The sequence below is a fragment of the Pelophylax lessonae genome, assembly GCF_965119305.1.
Source record: "Pelophylax lessonae genome assembly, chromosome: 8".
Lineage (NCBI taxonomy): Eukaryota > Metazoa > Chordata > Amphibia > Anura > Ranidae > Pelophylax > Pelophylax lessonae.
This window is the reverse complement of record NC_138775.1, coordinates 163,313,325-163,330,537: the sequence shown is the minus strand read 5'-3', so window position 1 is coordinate 163,330,537 and position 17,213 is coordinate 163,313,325. Positions and strand designations below refer to the sequence as shown.

The 17,213-nt window shown below is 40.5% G+C and overlaps 1 protein-coding gene across 1 annotated transcript in view; it reads right to left on the bottom strand.

The window, feature by feature from the left end:
• Window positions 1–520: 520 nt before the first annotated feature.
• Window positions 521–17,213, bottom strand: part of STXBP3 (syntaxin binding protein 3) — a 125,796-nt gene continuing 109,103 nt past the window's right edge. The window contains exons 18-19 of the mRNA XM_082266129.1: window positions 11,196–11,344; window positions 521–1,052 (exon numbers count right to left, since the gene is read on the bottom strand). Of these exons, the coding sequence (XP_082122255.1) occupies window positions 958–1,052; window positions 11,196–11,344 (244 nt within the window). The 3' untranslated portion in view covers window positions 521–957. The remainder of the gene's footprint in view (window positions 1,053–11,195; window positions 11,345–17,213) is intronic.

Here is a 17,213-nt window from a genome sequence, read left to right as displayed (position 1 = left end):
GATTGGTACCTTTCTACATAATCTTTGACATTGGGTATTCTGTCCCCTGAGGAAATGTTTATTGAAATGCATTGGGTTGCCACAGAGTTACCCCATAAGGGTCTGGCCTTTAATAAACATCTCAGGCTGTGTGGTCCACAGAGTATTCGCATAAAACTTCTAATTGTAATTCACAATTGCAATGTTAGCCTTTTGATTTTATCTTAATGCATTTTTGCCAAACAGTGTTGTATAATAAAATGTGAAATATATTGTTATACTGAACCAATGTGAGTGTGTTGCTTCATTGTTTGTGCCTAAAAAATCCCTCCCAGAAGTAGTTTTTTGGTATTGAGCAATTTGGGGATGTGGCACATTACAAGAATTAATATTTCCCCATAAATTTGTATTAAAATATTCTAAAGTAACCAGGTAGCAGAGGTACAAGCTTTGACAAGAAGGGTAATCCGCCTATGCAGTGCCACAAAAAAAAAAAAAAAACGACAACATAAAGAACTTTTCTCACCAGCTGTGGATCTATTGAGGATCATGGATCTGTAGATAGATACTATACACAACAACATGTTAAAGTCCCATGCAGTGTCAGTTATCAAACACACACAAGTATATCATTGACAACTGGAATTGCACAATAAAACTTAAGAAGAATTACATATACAGTATATACTTTAGGCACATTTTAATACATTAAAACATTTTAATTTTCTTTACTTTTGAGCTGTACAGGCTTATACTTCAGTGCGTTTCTGAGAACTTCAGTGGTTGAGTTAGTTTTAATAAAGCAATGTTTGTTTTTGAAGGCAAAGGTATTTTGAGTGACATTGTTCCTGTGCCACAAAATCCAGTTTACCGAATGCATGAAAAACACACTTTGCTCTTTTAAAAACAGACAACACAAGGTGCAGATATGCTTTGCAAAATGTAATCAGAGAACATGCATTAACAGAAAATACACATTCATTCTATAGTAAAGGTTTCTTTAGGGATTCGAGGTTTGGTGAGATCCTTAATGTCATCCAACATTTTCTTGGGAGTGATGATATGAGTAGATCCTATAGATAAAATAAATAAATAATTACATGAAAAGCACAGAAAAAACCCAAAAAAATAAAAACACAGGCTTGAACTATGGTTAACTGTGTCATGCCTCCCTCAACAGTCCAGGTGCAGAAAGATGTGTTACATCACTAGAATATATACAGTTATCTTACAAAAGGGAGTACACTCCTCACATTTTTGTAAATATTTTATTATCTATATTATATCTATATTATTTATCTTTTCATGTGACAACACAGAAGAAATGACAGTGTAAATTTGCGGTCCCCTAAAAAAAAAAAAAAACACACAGCCAATAATGTCTAAACCTCTGGCAACACAAGTGAGTACACCCCTATGCGAAAATGTCCAAATTGGACCCAATCAGCCATTTTCCCTCCCCAAGGTCATGTAACTTGTTTGTGTTACAAGGTCTCAGGTGTGAATGGGGAGCAGGTGTGTTTAATTTGGTAATATTTCTCTCACTTTCTCATACTGGTCACTGGAAGTTCAAGATGGCATCTCATGGCAAAGAACTCTGAGGATCGGAAAAAAGAATTGTTGTTCTACATAAAGATGGCCTAGGCTATAAGAAGATTGCCAAGACCCTGAAACTGAGCTGTAGTACAGTGGCCAAGACCATACAGCTGTTTAACGGGACAGGTTTCCACTCAACGGGCCTCACCATGGTCTACCAAAGCAGTTGAATGCAGGTGCTCAGCGTCATATCCAGAGGTTGTCTTTGGGAAGTAGACATAGGATTGCTGCACAGATTGAAAGGGAGGGGGTTAACCTGTCAGTGCTCAGACCATACGCCGCACACTGCTTCAAATTGGTCTGCATGGCTATCGTCCCAGAAAGAAGCCTCTTCTAAAGATGATGCACAAGAAAGCGGCAAACAATTTGCTGAAGACAAGCAGACTAAGGACATGGATTACTGGAACCATGTCCTGTGGTCTGATGACACCAAGATAAATTTATTTGGTTCAGATGGTGTCAAGCGTGTGTGGTGGCAACCAGGTGAGGCTTACAAAAGACAAGTGTGTCTTGCCTACAGTCAAGCATGGTGATGAGAGTGTTGTGGTCTGGGGCTGAATGAGTGCTGCCGGCACTGGGAAGCTATAGCTCATTGAGGGAACCATGATTGCCAACATGTACTGTGACATACTGAATCAGAGCATGATCTCCTCCCTTCAGAGACAGGGCGGCAGGGCAGTATTCCAACATAACGACCCCAAACACACCTCCAAGAAGACCACTGCCTTGCTAAAGAAGCTGAGGGTAAAGGTGATGGACTGGCCAAGCATGTCTCCAGACCTAAACCCTATTGAGCATGTGTGGGGCATTCTCAAATGGAAGGTGGAGGAGCGCAAGGTCTCTAACATCCACCAGCTCCGTGATGTCGTCATGGAAGAGGACTCCAGTGGCAACCTGCGAAGCTCCGGTGAACTCCATGCCCAAGAGGGTTATTAAGGCAGTGCTGGAAAATAATGGTGGCTAAACAAAATATTGACACTTTTGTTGCCAGCGGTTTAGACATTAACCACTTACCGCAAAGTGACGTAGGACTACGTCGACAAACTTTGCGGTAGTATACCGGGATGATGCCTCTAGCTAGAGCCACCATCCCGGTACCGTGGTTTAGAGCCAACGGTCGGCTTTCCTCGAGAACGACCAATGCGTCGATCGTTACCAGATGAGCGGGAGGGGACGTTCTCCCCCCCCTCCCACGGCCTTCCGTGACTTTGCTCGGTGCTCCCATCCCACCAGGAGCCCCGAGCACCCAGCCGGCACGTCCGCCGGCTGGATGGAGTCCCGATCAATGCCGTAAACGGCTTTGATCGGGTCTCAGATGACGTAACCCGGAGGCGGCGTCCATGACGTCACTTCCGGGTTACTGTGCTGCAAAAGGCAGCAAATTTAAAAAATGGCTGTGTGCAAAAACGCCGTTTTCCATACATGGAGGTGTAGTGGAGGGGTCTAGGGTCTTTTAGACCCTCGATCCCTCCATAAAGAGTACCTGTCACTACATATTGGTGTCACAAGGGATGTTTACATTGCTTGTGACAGCAATAAAAGTTGATCAGATTTTTTATTTTTTTAAAAACCTGTAATAAAGTTAAAAAATAAACAAACAGGAAAAAAAAAAAAAAATAATAATTTTAGCCGCCCCCGTCACTGTTCGCGCACAAAAAAAAAAAAAAAAACGTATACAGAAGTCGAGCCGCGAATGAAATCTCTGTACATGTGAGGTATCGCCACGTTCGCCAGAGCGTGGGCAATAATTAAAAAAAAAAAAAAAAGAGCTACACTCTAACTCTACTGGTAACCGTTAAACCTGGGGGGGGAGCCCAATTTTAAACCGTAACATGTTGGGTATCTATTTACTCGGCGTGACATCATCTTTCACAATATACAAAAAAGATGGGCTAACTTTACTGTTTAGTATTTTTAAATGCAGTGACATGTGATTTTTCAAAATTTTCCAAAAAAATGGCGTTTTAAAGACCGCTGCGCAAATACCGCGTGACAAAAAATATTGCAATGACCGACATTTTATTCTCCAGAGTCTTTGCTAAAAAAATATATATAATGTTTGGGGGTTCTAAGTAGTTTTCTAGGAAAAAATACTGGTTTTAACTTGTAAACAAAAAGTGTCTGAAATAGGGCTGGGGCTTAAGTGGTTTGAGTTATTCTGAGGGGACGGTAAATTTACACTGTTATACAATCTGTACACTTATTACTTTACATTGTAGCAAAGTGCAATTTCTTCAGGTGTTGTCACATAAGATATAATAAAATATTTACAAAAATGTGAGGGGTGTACTCACTTTTGTGAGATACTGTAAAGACCATTTACTTAATTCAGATAAAAACTAATTTTAGTAAATATAAACTGATAAATAAATTTTTTTCATCAGCTGTATATAGCAATTAGAGCAATCTTGTGACTTTTACCAGTGAGTGCTGGTAGCTTGTAGGAGGAGTTTTCATTTCTCCCACGATTGTCCTATTAGGCTTCAAGACCCTTGATTCTCTGTCTGAACATGTCTGGACCGCGCGGATTGGCCCTGTGCTGATTACATGTACCCTCCCAAGAAAAAAAAAAAAAAACTTTCCAGCAATATACACCAAACTGAGCAGCCTGACTCTATATACTCTGCAATTATTAGGTTATTTTTTGGAGTCTGTGCAAGCAAAGCCAACAGAATACTGGCATGTATAAAAAAGGGGATTCACTCCAGAAATAAAGAGATTATTCTCCCACTCTACAAGACTCTGGTCCGGCCACATCTGGAGTATACTGTCCAGTTCTGGGCACCGGTCCTCAGGAAGCATGTGCTGGAACTGGAGAGAGTCCAGAGAAGGGCAACAAAAATAATTAGGGGAATGGAGGACATCAGCTATGAGGGAAGACTACAAGCACTGAACCTATTCTCTCTGGAGAAAAGACGCTTGAGGGGGGGATATGATATCAATCTACAAATACTTTACTGGCGACCCAAGCATATGGAACAAACTTTTCAGAGAAAGGGAATACAATAAGACATGTGGCCACTCACTAAAACTAGAGGAAAAACAGTTTAACCTTAAAATATGTAAGGGGTTCTTCACTGTCAGAGCAGTAAGTAAGTGGAATTCTCTTCCACAAGCAGTCGTATCAGCAGGGAGCATTGATAGTTTCAAAAAGCTATTAGATGGGCACCTTAAAGACCACAACATACAGGGGTATTACAATGTACGGTTAACAGCAAACACATACACACATCATAGGTTGAACTGGATGGACTGATGTCTTTTTTCAACCTCACAAACTTTGTAAGGAGATAATCAGAGAAGACAGGATCCAACAGCCTTTTTACACAATGCAGAGGATTAACCCCTTAGGTTCCACACTAAGGGGTATAACAAGCATGCTTCTACTGCATATACAGACTGATTTTTAGTTACTGGGCATGGAGGAAGAGGGAGGGACCGGGGCATCATTTAGGATCTATATACAAGCCCAAATGTGTGATGTTAATACCATGTGACCTGAATAGCTCAGCTAAAACTAGGAAGTGTTCGCTGAGCAATAGAGACCAAACTGAGCATGTGCAGCTGAACTACACTTACTGTGCTTATCTGGACTTGCCAAAAGTGAATGTGCATGGGGGGGGGGTCTGTGCATACAGGATCACACAGCCTTTTTACACAATGCAGAGGATTACTTAAGTTACACCATGAGTATAACACGCATGCTATTCTGCATCTACAGACAGATTTTACTGTTGTGGGTTTAGTAACACTTTAATGCCCAAACCCAGTTTTGCAATTTTGGCATGTGTTGGTAAAACTGTACATTTGCAATTACTTAGTTTAATTGTGCCTTTTTTTCTAGGCAAATTTGGCCTTCATTTGGTGATAAACTGTAATGGTTATCTCCCTTTTTTGATTATCAAAGGAAAACCGTCCCAAAATAGTAAAAACATTTTTTTTTTTTTTTAAATTTAGCTGTATATTTCTTCTGATTACCATGACCCACCACAAAAAAGCCCACCAAAAAACTAAACAAAAAAAGTTCTCCTACTCCTGTCGTTCATAGCAATACCACGTATGTGTACATTACTTGTTGTTTGTTCAAATAGTAGGACCAAGAAAAAAAATAGGGTGATGAAAAGCCTGGCACTTTGGAAGAAAGCCCACCTCCAAATGATCCCATATACAGTGTGTTAAAAAAGTATTGAACACGTCACCATTTGTCTAGGTAAATCAATTTCTAAAGGTGCTATTGACATGAAATTTTAACCACGTCGGTAACAACCCATGCAATCCATACATAATAAAGAAACCAAAACAAATACGTCCATAAATTAAGTTAATATGTAATAAAATGGAATGACAGGGAAAAAAAATGTTGAACACATGAAGAAAAGGAGGTCCAAAAAAGGCATGGAAAGCCAAGAAATCATCTGCAATCCATCAGTAACTAGAAAGCAATTCTAAATTTATATCAGCTGGTTCAGTCTCAGCCGATGGCCTATAAAAAGGAGTTTCATTACCAAGGTGTCACACAAGAAACATCTCATGATGGGCAAAAGCAAAGAGCTCTCTCAAGACCTTCACAACCTTATTGTTGCAAAACGTACTGGTGGCATTGGTTACAGAAAGATTTTGAAACTTCTGAATGTTCCAGTAAGCACTGTAGGGACCATAATCCAGAAGTAAGGTAATGTACTCAACCACTATTGCCAACATGCACGCTCACCACGCAAGACTCCACTGCTAAAGAAAAAGTATGTTACCGCACATTTCAAGTTTGCTGCAAAACATTTAGACAAGCCTGTGAATTGCTGGGAGAATAAAGTCTGGTCAGATGTAACCAAAATTGAACTTTGGATGCCATAATACACACCATGTTTGGAGGTCGAATGGCCCTGCACATCACCACAAAAACACCATACCAACAGTGAAGTTTGTATGTGGGAACATCATGGTGTGGGGCTGTTTTTCAGCATACAGTATTGGCAAACTTCATATCATTAAAGGAAGGATCAATGGAAAAATGCACCAAGAAATTCTTGATAAAAATCTGCTGCCATCTACCAGGATGATGAAGATGAAATTAGTGGGACATTTCAGCTAGACAAGGATCCCAAAACACAAAGCCAAGGAAACACTCAATTGGTTTCAAGAAAGAAAAACAGGCTCACAGGATGGCCCAGCCAATCACCTGACTTGAATCCAATAGAAAGTCTATGGAAAAACTAAAGATCAGAGCTCAAAGAAGAGGCCCACTGAACCTTCAAGATTTGAAAACTGTTTGTGTGGAAGAATGGGCCAAAATCACACCTGAGCAATGCATGCGACTAGTTTCTCCATACGGGAGGTGTCTTGAAGCAGTCATTACCAACAAATGATTTTGTACAAAGTATTAAATACATTTTAGTTAGTGTGTTTAATACATTTTCCCTGTGTCATTCCATTTTATTACACAACTTAATTTCTTAACTTGTTTTGGTTTCTTTGTATGTATGGATTGCATAGGTTGTTACTGACTGGTGAATATTTCACTTCAATAGCATCTTTAGAAATATAATTACCTCGCAAAAATGTTGACGTGTTCAATACTTTTTTTGTGAACTCAATACTTCTTTTTGTGTTCAATACTGTATGTGTGAGCTTAACAAATGATACACAAAATTGGCATGGTGTATTTATTCTACTATTATAAAATTAGCGATTGCTGATGTAATGCGGAAAAAGTATACCTCTACGTTTACACCATTTCAAATCCATGAAATTATAACCAGGTGTTAAGTACCAGTGATTAGCACCTTAGGGAGTATTCAGGTTAATCTGGTCTTATTACACCTCCGATATCTAGGGTGTGCATTATGTTTGCTTATGACATGTGTGGTGTTGTCATACAAAGATTCAAAGAGGTATCCAAAGAGATCATTGTGAACACTGGATACCTATGAGTCTAGCAATGGAATTAATATGATTGCCAAATTTGAAATCATTCCACTGTAAGGCAAAAAATTCACAAATAGAAAAATGTAAACAAGTGCCAATTTAAAAAATCTATTTTTTCTTTTGTCTTTATTCAAGTATGCCATCTTTATTAGTAAGCATTGTTTGAATGAAGATGTAAAATTTTCTGTTCACACGTTGAAAGCGGTCATTTTTATTTGGGTGTATTTACTTTTTCCCATGACTGTAAATAGCATGCTTCTCAGTAGCTAGTTATCTCAGTAGTCCTTAAAAGAAGGATTTTTGTACTCAATGTAAAATAATTTTCTCAGAGCCCATTGGGGGACAAAGCTTAATAGGCAACCTAGAAATGTATTGCTGCCTACAGGAGAAACACACTCTAGTACAGTGGTTCTTAACCTTGTTGGAGGTATGGAACCCCACCAGTTTCATATGCGCATTCACCGAACCCTTCTTAATTGGAAAAATAAAATATGATTTTTTCAAATTCAAATCATAGGTATATATTTAGGTATATATTAATACATAGGTGCACAAAATGAACAAAACCATTAAAGAAAAAAATTTGGGATAACTTAATTTCAGCCGCTTTTCCCAGCATGATATTCACCATCTTCAACACAGCTGGTTTTATGAGTGTTTCACCAATGGTGTGTGGTTTGCCCTGCTTTGCGATCAGGTAAGCAACTTCGTACGATGCTATGAGGATCGGTTTGTTGATGGGTACAAAGCCAAGAACAGGCAGACTAGCCTTTTCATCGAATCTGGCTCTCCTCACCTTGAATTCAGCGAGCGTTGTGTTCTTGTATTTTCCATCTCCATGCAGCTTAAGGAGGTGTTCTTGGCATTGCAAATCATGCAGTTAGGACGCTGACTCCCATCACGTTCCGTTATACATGTGAATCCATATTGTACATATTCGTCCGACCACTTTCTTTTTTTGCTCGACATAATTAGTATGAAGGGATTAAAATATTAAGAAAGAAATCACACGACGTACCATCACGACAGTTACAATTCGACTACTGGGCGCGCCAAATTCCCTGAAGCACAGATAGGCCAAGCAATGTTGCATGATCACCTGCAGTCAATGAGCGGGGCGTGTCATCACGAATTATATGTCGTGTGTGTCTTGACCTCCGCCGAACCCACGAGACTGACTCACCGAACCCCTGGGGTTCGATCGAACCCAGGTTAAGAACCACTGCTCTAGTATATAGAAAACTAAAAGGCCAGCCCCCTTTAGGCTATAACCCTTACCACCTCAGTTGCAGCAGGCAGTCCAGAGAAAGCACAATAGCGTATATAAAGGGGCTTGTCGAGCTGTGCCCCTCAATGAGTTCTGAGAAAAGGATTTTTCGGTCAGTATAAAAAATCCTTTTTTTTTTGTATAGTACATTATGGGACAATGGGCACACCAAAGCAAATGCAGGCAAAATAAAATGAAACAAAAAGGACCCTAAAATACCTGCTTGAAAAACCTCTGAATCAAACTAGCATCTGTGGAGGCAGATACACTGACCTTCCAGAATGTAGATGACATCATAATTCTAGAAGACCAGGTTGCAGCCTTTACAGATCTGAGACAGGGGCCTGATAATGAAAAGTCTAAGAACTTACTGCCTACTTCCTAGAGGAATGAGTGTTAACAGGAAAGGTAGCACTCTATCCCGAACACACAGACCTGTGCAAGAACCCGACAAATCCACATAGACATAGTGGATTTGGAACCTGGAGCACCTCTTTAGGACCTTCTGAAATAACCGTGAAACCATCTGCCTAAAATAGTAGTGACCAAAGGTTAAACCTCAATGGCTCTCATCACATCCTGGTATGGAAATGGAGAGAAAGCATCTTGGGGTGACAGGTCCCCTGTGTAATCCCCATTATAAAATTACAGTTTTTTTAATGATTAGCATGGGGTCATTGCAAAAGAATGTACAGTACTGACACTTTACTTTAAAGTGGAAGTCAACTTTTTTTTTGCACTTGTACCTACAGGTAAGCCTATAATAAGGCTTACCTGTAGGAACTGTAAATATACATCCTAAACCTGCACGGTTTAGGAGATATTCACACTGTTAGCAGCTGGTGATGTCACTCTAAAGGGACGCCAACCTGTGCCATCCTTTCAGAGCCCCGTGCAGCAGTCTGTGACGTCATCGCAGCGTGGACAGTCAGACAGCCGGAGGATGCTAAGGAAGATGGGGGTGAAGATGGAAGCCCACTCAGCAGTAACAGCACGCCGCTGGAGGGCTTTGTACTAAGGTAAGTATTTCATAATGTGTTAGTATGCGATGCATACTAGCACATTATGCCTTTACCTTGCAGGTTAAAAAAAAATGGCCCAGTTTACTACCACTTTAATAATGTCAAGTACCAAATCTACACCAGACTGGAGAAAGAAAACAAAAATATAGCACATTGAAAAGGTATATGGAGAAACATGGGGAAACCTCCAGAGAATAACCCCAATAAAAATAAGTTTTCCATACATGCTGATAAAGCTTGTGGGAAGTAGATTTACAAGAGTTAAGCATTGTCAGAATTAATGAATTCTTAATTGCCCATATCTCTCAAACTTGTGTTTAAAACAGCCTAGCCATCATAACCAGAGAACAAGCCGCAGGGTGAAAGATTGGACCTTGAGACAGCAGATCTGAGCGATCCGGTAGAGGCCATGGAGATTCAGCCAACAGCCGATTGAGATCAGCGTTCCACACTCTCCAAAGCCAATCTGAAGCTGTGAGAAGAACTGAAAAAATCTTGGCTGTAGCCTTAGTGATGGAAAGGCATATATCAGGAAAAATATTGATCTCATGGTGCTACCAGTGCATCTGCTGAATCCATACAACAAAATGTGTAGCGCTAACATTAAATATTAGCTAAAAAATAAATATAGTATACACAAAACAAACAAATTGTGTATCAAATGTTGATTGTATGTATGATGCCAGAAAAAGTCACCAGCACTATTAGACACAGAACAATATTATTTATGAGATGATGCCTTTCACTTTAAGGAAAACAGGCATTTTATGGATTTGTTTATTCGGATTGAGACACATAAGCACCATATACATATATACACACACACACGCACACACATATATATTCTATTATATTCTATTTATACCAAGTGACAGTATTTTACACATGTTTTTGTGACATATATATATATAGAAGCACTTCGTATCATTTTAATATATATTTAATAGACTGAAGAATTGTTTTCATAATCCCTGAAGTGCAGTACAACCCCCTATACATAAAGAATAGAGAAAAACTTCCAATAGTGACACTTGCTCAAGTGACAACTAAAGGGGCATTTCCCTATTTTGTAGAGATTTCATTTATGGTTGTGTCTAGGACAGGACGTAAAAAGAAATCTCCTGGCAAAAAAACCCAAAAAACCAAATGGCAGTTTTTAAAACATTCCCTGCTCTATCCAAAAATGCCAAAAGGGTTGTCTTTAGATTTATTTCAGCCAGGGGTGACCTACATTTTCTAAACAACCACATACTGCTACATTAACAAAAATTTAGACATGGGGCAGTTGACTGGATATTAGCATGTTTGAGGAAAAAAGACACCCATCATCTGCAGTTGGGAAAAGCAAGGATTCTTTACGGTTTCTATAAAAGTTTGAAAACATACTAACAATGGAAGGTTTAACTTACCAATTAGAACCTGGACAAACTTGTTGGCATTTGTCACTTCATAAGCACAACGAATTTCAGAGTATGTGATCCCTCCAATTACGAAAATTATCAGCTTAGACACTGTTTTCCGGTCTTCGCGGCCTATTGTATTGTGTTTCTGTCGGGCACTAAACAAAAAACAGTAATGATTGGTAGAGAAAACAGGGTGTAATATTAGCATTTTTGGTTTACCAGTCAAATCCAATTTTTTTTGAGTACATCACGGGACACAGAGAACTTCATGTTCATCACTACTTGGGTTATGCTGCCACCATCAGGTGAATAAACACTGGCCAAAAAAGGACAGGAATCCCCCACCCAGGCATAATCTCTCTCAGTTCTGCGAAGACTCAATTTTGTAGCAAGCAATGAGGAACAGGCAAGAGGGTAATGATCTCCTGTGATTTACTCCAAGAAAAGGGATTTTACAGGTAAACCAAAAATCCTAGTTTCCTGACAGTATATCACAGGACAGAGGACTTGGGCCAGAAACATAGAAGTGTATTGACAGAAAAAAAAAAAAAAAAAAGACCAAGTGGGCCAACAAATCTGCCCCATTTTTTAAAGCCACCTACTGTTGACTGACTCACTGCCTCTGCTGGAAGTCTATTATTCCAAGCATTAAACTACTCTTTTGGTAAAATGCTAAAAATTCATTTTGAACTTTCCTCCTGCTAGTGTGAGGTCATGTCCCCATGTTCTTGATCTTGGCTTCATATTGAAAATACTGCCCTAAGGAATGCTATTCCCCCACTTGATGTTGTTAAAGGTTTCAATCATGTAACCCCTTTTCCCGGCTTTCCTCCAGACTGTCAATATGAAGTTACTGAAGTCTCTCCTGATAGGATATCCCAAAAACACAGCAACAAGGCTAAATATACAGAGAACCCAAAAACAGAATAGGGGAAAACCCACTACAAAGCCACCTGAAAGACCTTTCAACCAAAACTGGCATCTACCTGGTAGAGCTTGGAGAACGCGTAAATAGAAGGCCAGGTAGCAGCCCCAAAAAGTAGCTTGATGCTGGATCACCCAGGAAGCACTGACACTCCTGGTGAAATAGGCCCTAAATTTGAAAGGATGAACCTTGCCCTTGATACCACAGGCCTGGGAGATGAGCGAAATAATTCACCTAGAAATAGTGGATCGAGAAGCAGACGGACCCTTGCAAGAACCCTCAAGCAGAACAAACAGGGAATCAGACAAAGAAACAAAGTTGCTTACTTCAGATAAACGAACATCATTCAAATAAGGTAAACAACTTCTCCTTGGGATGTTGAAGATTTGTATAAAAAGATAGGAATACAATGTCCTCATTCAGGTGGAACAAAGAAACCACCCAAGGTATGAAAAAGTCTCAAAATTACTTTATTCTAGCAAAGAACCAGAAAAGGTTTCCTGCAGAAACTTTTTTTTTTTTTTTTACAGAATCTGGATGCCAAGAGATCAACATCTGGCATCTCCACGGCAGACAAATCTCTGAACACCTCTAGCCAATACCTTGCCCATGTTGAGGACTAAGACATAGTACAGACAGACAGTGTGTAAGAACTAAGCCGGACTTCTGAAGGTTCAAAACCCAAGTGCACCTTTCTAGGACTTGTACCATCTGCTGGACATTGGCTTTAAAAAGCTACTGAGCTGATTGGTCCTTATCTATCAGGTCATCAAGGTACCCCACAGCAGTGATACCATGGGGTCCTCAATCCCATAACCAAAGCCAACACCTTGGTAAATAATCTGGGGACGGTGGACGGGCAGAAGGCCCACACCATAAAGTGGTAGAGGTGATCCTTGACTGCTAATAGTAGAAATCACTAGGGAGGATAGAAATTCAGAAACACAGGTATGCATATTTGATATCCACTGATCTATTCCCCTCTGGCACTTTTCCAGAGCTGGAAAAAAACAAACACATGCATTTTTGTGTCTCCAAAAGATATCCATTGAGTGCATAATGCAGGGAGGAAAGTTGGGAGACTTCAGTTTGTATCCTCTAGACACCATGTTGCAGACCCAGTCTTCTAAGTTACCGAGTCCAGGTGGACGCGAAGGCTGATAGATGTTGACCTACTGACGCAAGTGGGCCATCTCTTTACTGTGAGGAGGACTTGCCTCCAGAGCTAGAGAACTTGGGAGCCTAGTACTTCTGGGACTAAGTCTTTTGGTTTTAAAGCCGAGCCTCACCGCTAACAGTATATAAGAAACTCTCCTTTGATTCCACAGGCATCACTGTTCGACTTGTTACATTTGTCTTCTTCTTTAGGGGTAAGAGCATGCTTTTAGCCACAGTCACCGTTTGGATGAAGGCATCCCAGTATAGTCCAAACAATCATTCACCCTTAAAGGTCAGTTTACTAATTTGTTTATTACAGAGTTCTGCCAAATTAACACTTGAGCCACAGGATCCTTCTCACATGGGGAAAACATGATGCCCACCAGTGAAAGATGCTGTGAAAAATTTTCCAAGGAATCCACTGAGAAACTTTGAAGCTTTTAAAAACCTTACAGAAATTGTCAGATAGCAAAATCACCCGAGTCACCTTAAAGTGGTAATAAACCGCCGTTTAAAAAAAAAAAATCCTGCAAGGCAATGTCAATGTGCTAGTATGCGTCACACACTAGCACATTATGTGAAACTTACCTTAAAAAGAAAGCCCTCCAGTGACACACGGTCAACGCTGAAGGCGCTTCCATCTTGCAGGTTCGAGGACTCCAACTGTGTGAGTGGCCGGAGCCACGATGATATCACTCCAGAGCATGCACGCGGGAGCCGCCATTCACGGCACAGGACTCTGAAGAAACGGCATTGAATGATGGTGACGTCACCGGCTGCATTAAAAGAAAATATCTCCTAAATGGCGCACGTTTAAGAGATATTTTCTTAACCTCTAGGTAAGCCTTACTATAGCGAGTGTGCACTGGAAAAGATTTGGGATGTTTTGGCGGTCGCCAGAACCCAAATCCAGTAACCTGCCAACTTCAAGTTAGTGTGCACTACCGTCTGCTAGGAAGCCAACTGTGGTTTTCCTGGTCTGAGACAGCCCCAAAATCCAAGATTCATCCTTCTAGGTCTTGTGTACAGAGGATTTTCTATCATCCACTGCTTCCAGGCCAAATCTTCACCCATCCATGGCAGGCATGGACTTACGGGCTTTACTCCTCACTCGGGGATCACTGCTCTGGGCCTGTACAGCACCCTGCCAGTGAGTTCACCTGGTACACTGAACTCTGGAGATAACTGCCAGCAGTCACACTACTGGCTGTAGTGACTTATCTAGATGAAGCCCTCCTCTATCCCATCAGGGGTGTTAGGAAGAGGCCCAAAACAGGGAACTAAAGCCCCCAGAAGGAAATGTTAAAGATATAGGTAGGCACATTCAGCACCTAAGGACACTAGCTAAAAACTGAGGTGCTGAGAGGGTTTATGCCTGTGCCGCGATTCCTTCCTTTTTTTAAGCCATTGTCGTTTTTACCAGCATAACCCAAATAATCATGAATATGAAGTTCTTTCTAATGTGCTGTACAATCCAGAAAATGGTATTTAAAAATGTAAAGATTACGCTTCCTGTACAGAGAAATAATAGGAATTGCGACCTAACTGGAAATTCCATATCTTGGCGTACAGGACAGGAAGTCATAGACTCTGGGTTAAATGTTGCTACCTTCAGGTAATTGGTCACTGAGAGAAGCTTTGTTGAGAACACCCCAAGTGCACCCTCTTAACCCCACCAACTCTCTGTGGGACTCCATTTTGTGGCAAGCAATAGGGAAAAACAGAGGACAGAGGTGAAGGAGGCGTCTTGTGATGTACTCAAAGATATGGAATTCACGGGTAAGTCAAAATTTCCTATTATCCTAAACTATACAGTACAGGACAAAGTCATAGACCATGGGACAACCCCAAGAAATTAACTGTGTAATCTGAACAGGGCCATGAGTGGAGCAAGCACTTTTGTGAAGACTCTTGAGAGGAGTGCCCGAATGTCAGGGTGACAAGTTGTCACTCACAGCAAAGCGAACAAGGTGTTGGTATGCGGGAAAGATGGGAACATGAAGATAGGCATCTTGGATGTCTACGGATGCCAGGAATTCCCTTAAAGCAGCAGTGACAGATCTTGTTGATTTCTTAAAAAACTTGGGGACACAGATACCCGTTTAGGGATTTAAGGTCCAAAAATGTAACAGATGCCTCAAGTTAGTTTTGTGACTGCAGGAACTGGTGTTACCACTCCATGTGCCTAAAGTTGATTCAGGGCTACCTACAAATCTGCCTGTCTTTAATGTGAAGCTGGTAGCTTGGAGGGAAGTATTCGAGGGGGCAGAGTTGAAATTCTATTTTATAGCCCCTGGAAAAGACATATTGGACCCAGAGGACCAGGAAGTCTTGGGCCTAGACTGACACAGATGTTCTTCCAGAGCTTCTGGGTAGTTTGGAGGGTGTTGAGGTCCCAATCTTGTGACAAAAGGATGGACCCACCCACCTTGGATTTAAGAAGGAAAGTATGGGTGGTGAGAAAGGACCCCTTTCAGTTAAAATAGGTAGTGGCTATAACAGTAGGCCTAAGATTTTTTTTTGGGTGGGGTAAAAATGTCCCCCCAATAATTTCCTTGATAAATTCAAGAAAATTTCCATGATAAACCAAAACAATCAATTATCAAATCAAAAAAACAAAAAGCCTTCATTCATCATTGAAAGGAATGCATAAAAGACTTTTGCAAGCAGGCTCAGCAGACAAAGCATTTAATCATAAAATGCTGCACATATGCACAGAGAGCAGTGTCATCCAGAAGTGCTGCAGTACATCAACAGGGCAGCAACACAAAAAAGCAGCGCCCAAGCAATTAGCTTTAATTGTTTCAGTAGAACAGGGTCCTCGACAGCATTGCGTTCTCTAATTATTTGTTCAGTCCAGGTAACAACAGTCTGAGAAAAGTATGTAGCTGCAATAGCCAGCTGTAAGGACCAGCAAGAGCAAATGTTGCCTTCAATACAGTTTCAAAGAAACCATCAACAATCCTTAAAGGGAGGGAACATTCAGAAAAAAAGAAGACCGATGCTAGATGAAAACAGAAGGGTCAGGATCCAATACCGGGTCTGACCATTTTGTACCATGAGCGCTATTAGGTCTTTTCTTCTTTGCTCCTTAGCACCTTGTCTCTGCCATTGCTAAACGAGGAGATTCCCAGTGGTATACTCATGAAATGGCTGCTGAGAAGGTATTAGCATATCTGGGAAGGAAGCCATGATAAAACAGGCACTGGTCAATGTTCTGTGACTATTTCTGTTACATCAGGTAGCCAGGAGACCACCAGATGCGCTTCTTGTGCTCGCAAATGGAAAATGCATCAGCTGGAAGACATAGTGCAACTATGTCACCACTCAAGTAGCAACTCCAGTCCAGTACCAAAGATGTACACTGAAGGTAACTGATCCAGACACTGCTGATGAGCACTGAGGAAATAAGCAGTTGCATCTTGACAGAAATGTTATAGAGAATTAAAAAAATATAGTTTAGAAAACTTCTACATATGAGCAGTCTATCACCTAAGGACACTAGAAAAAACTTGAGTACCACAGAGTGGGTGGAGTTATAATGGACTGCACTGGGGGTGTCCCTAGGAAAGTTTTTGCCAGTGTCCAATCACCTGAAGGTAGCGACATATAACCAACAGTCTACGACTTCCTGTCCTGTGCCTTGTACTGTAAGATTCAGTGCAAAATTTAATCTTCAGGACACAAGCTAAAGAAAAAAAAAAAGAAAAAAAAGGTCTTCAACCACTTGCCTACCAGGCCAATTCTGACATTTCCCACATATGTAAATCTTCCATTTACAAAAAAAAAAAAAAATAAAAAAAATTACATAGAACCCCATAACAGGATATATTTTCTAAGGCCCTGGAAAATAAAATGGGTGTTGCAATTTTCTATGTCACACGATATTTGCACAGCAGTTTATTAAATATGAATTTTAAGAAAAAATACACTTGAATGAA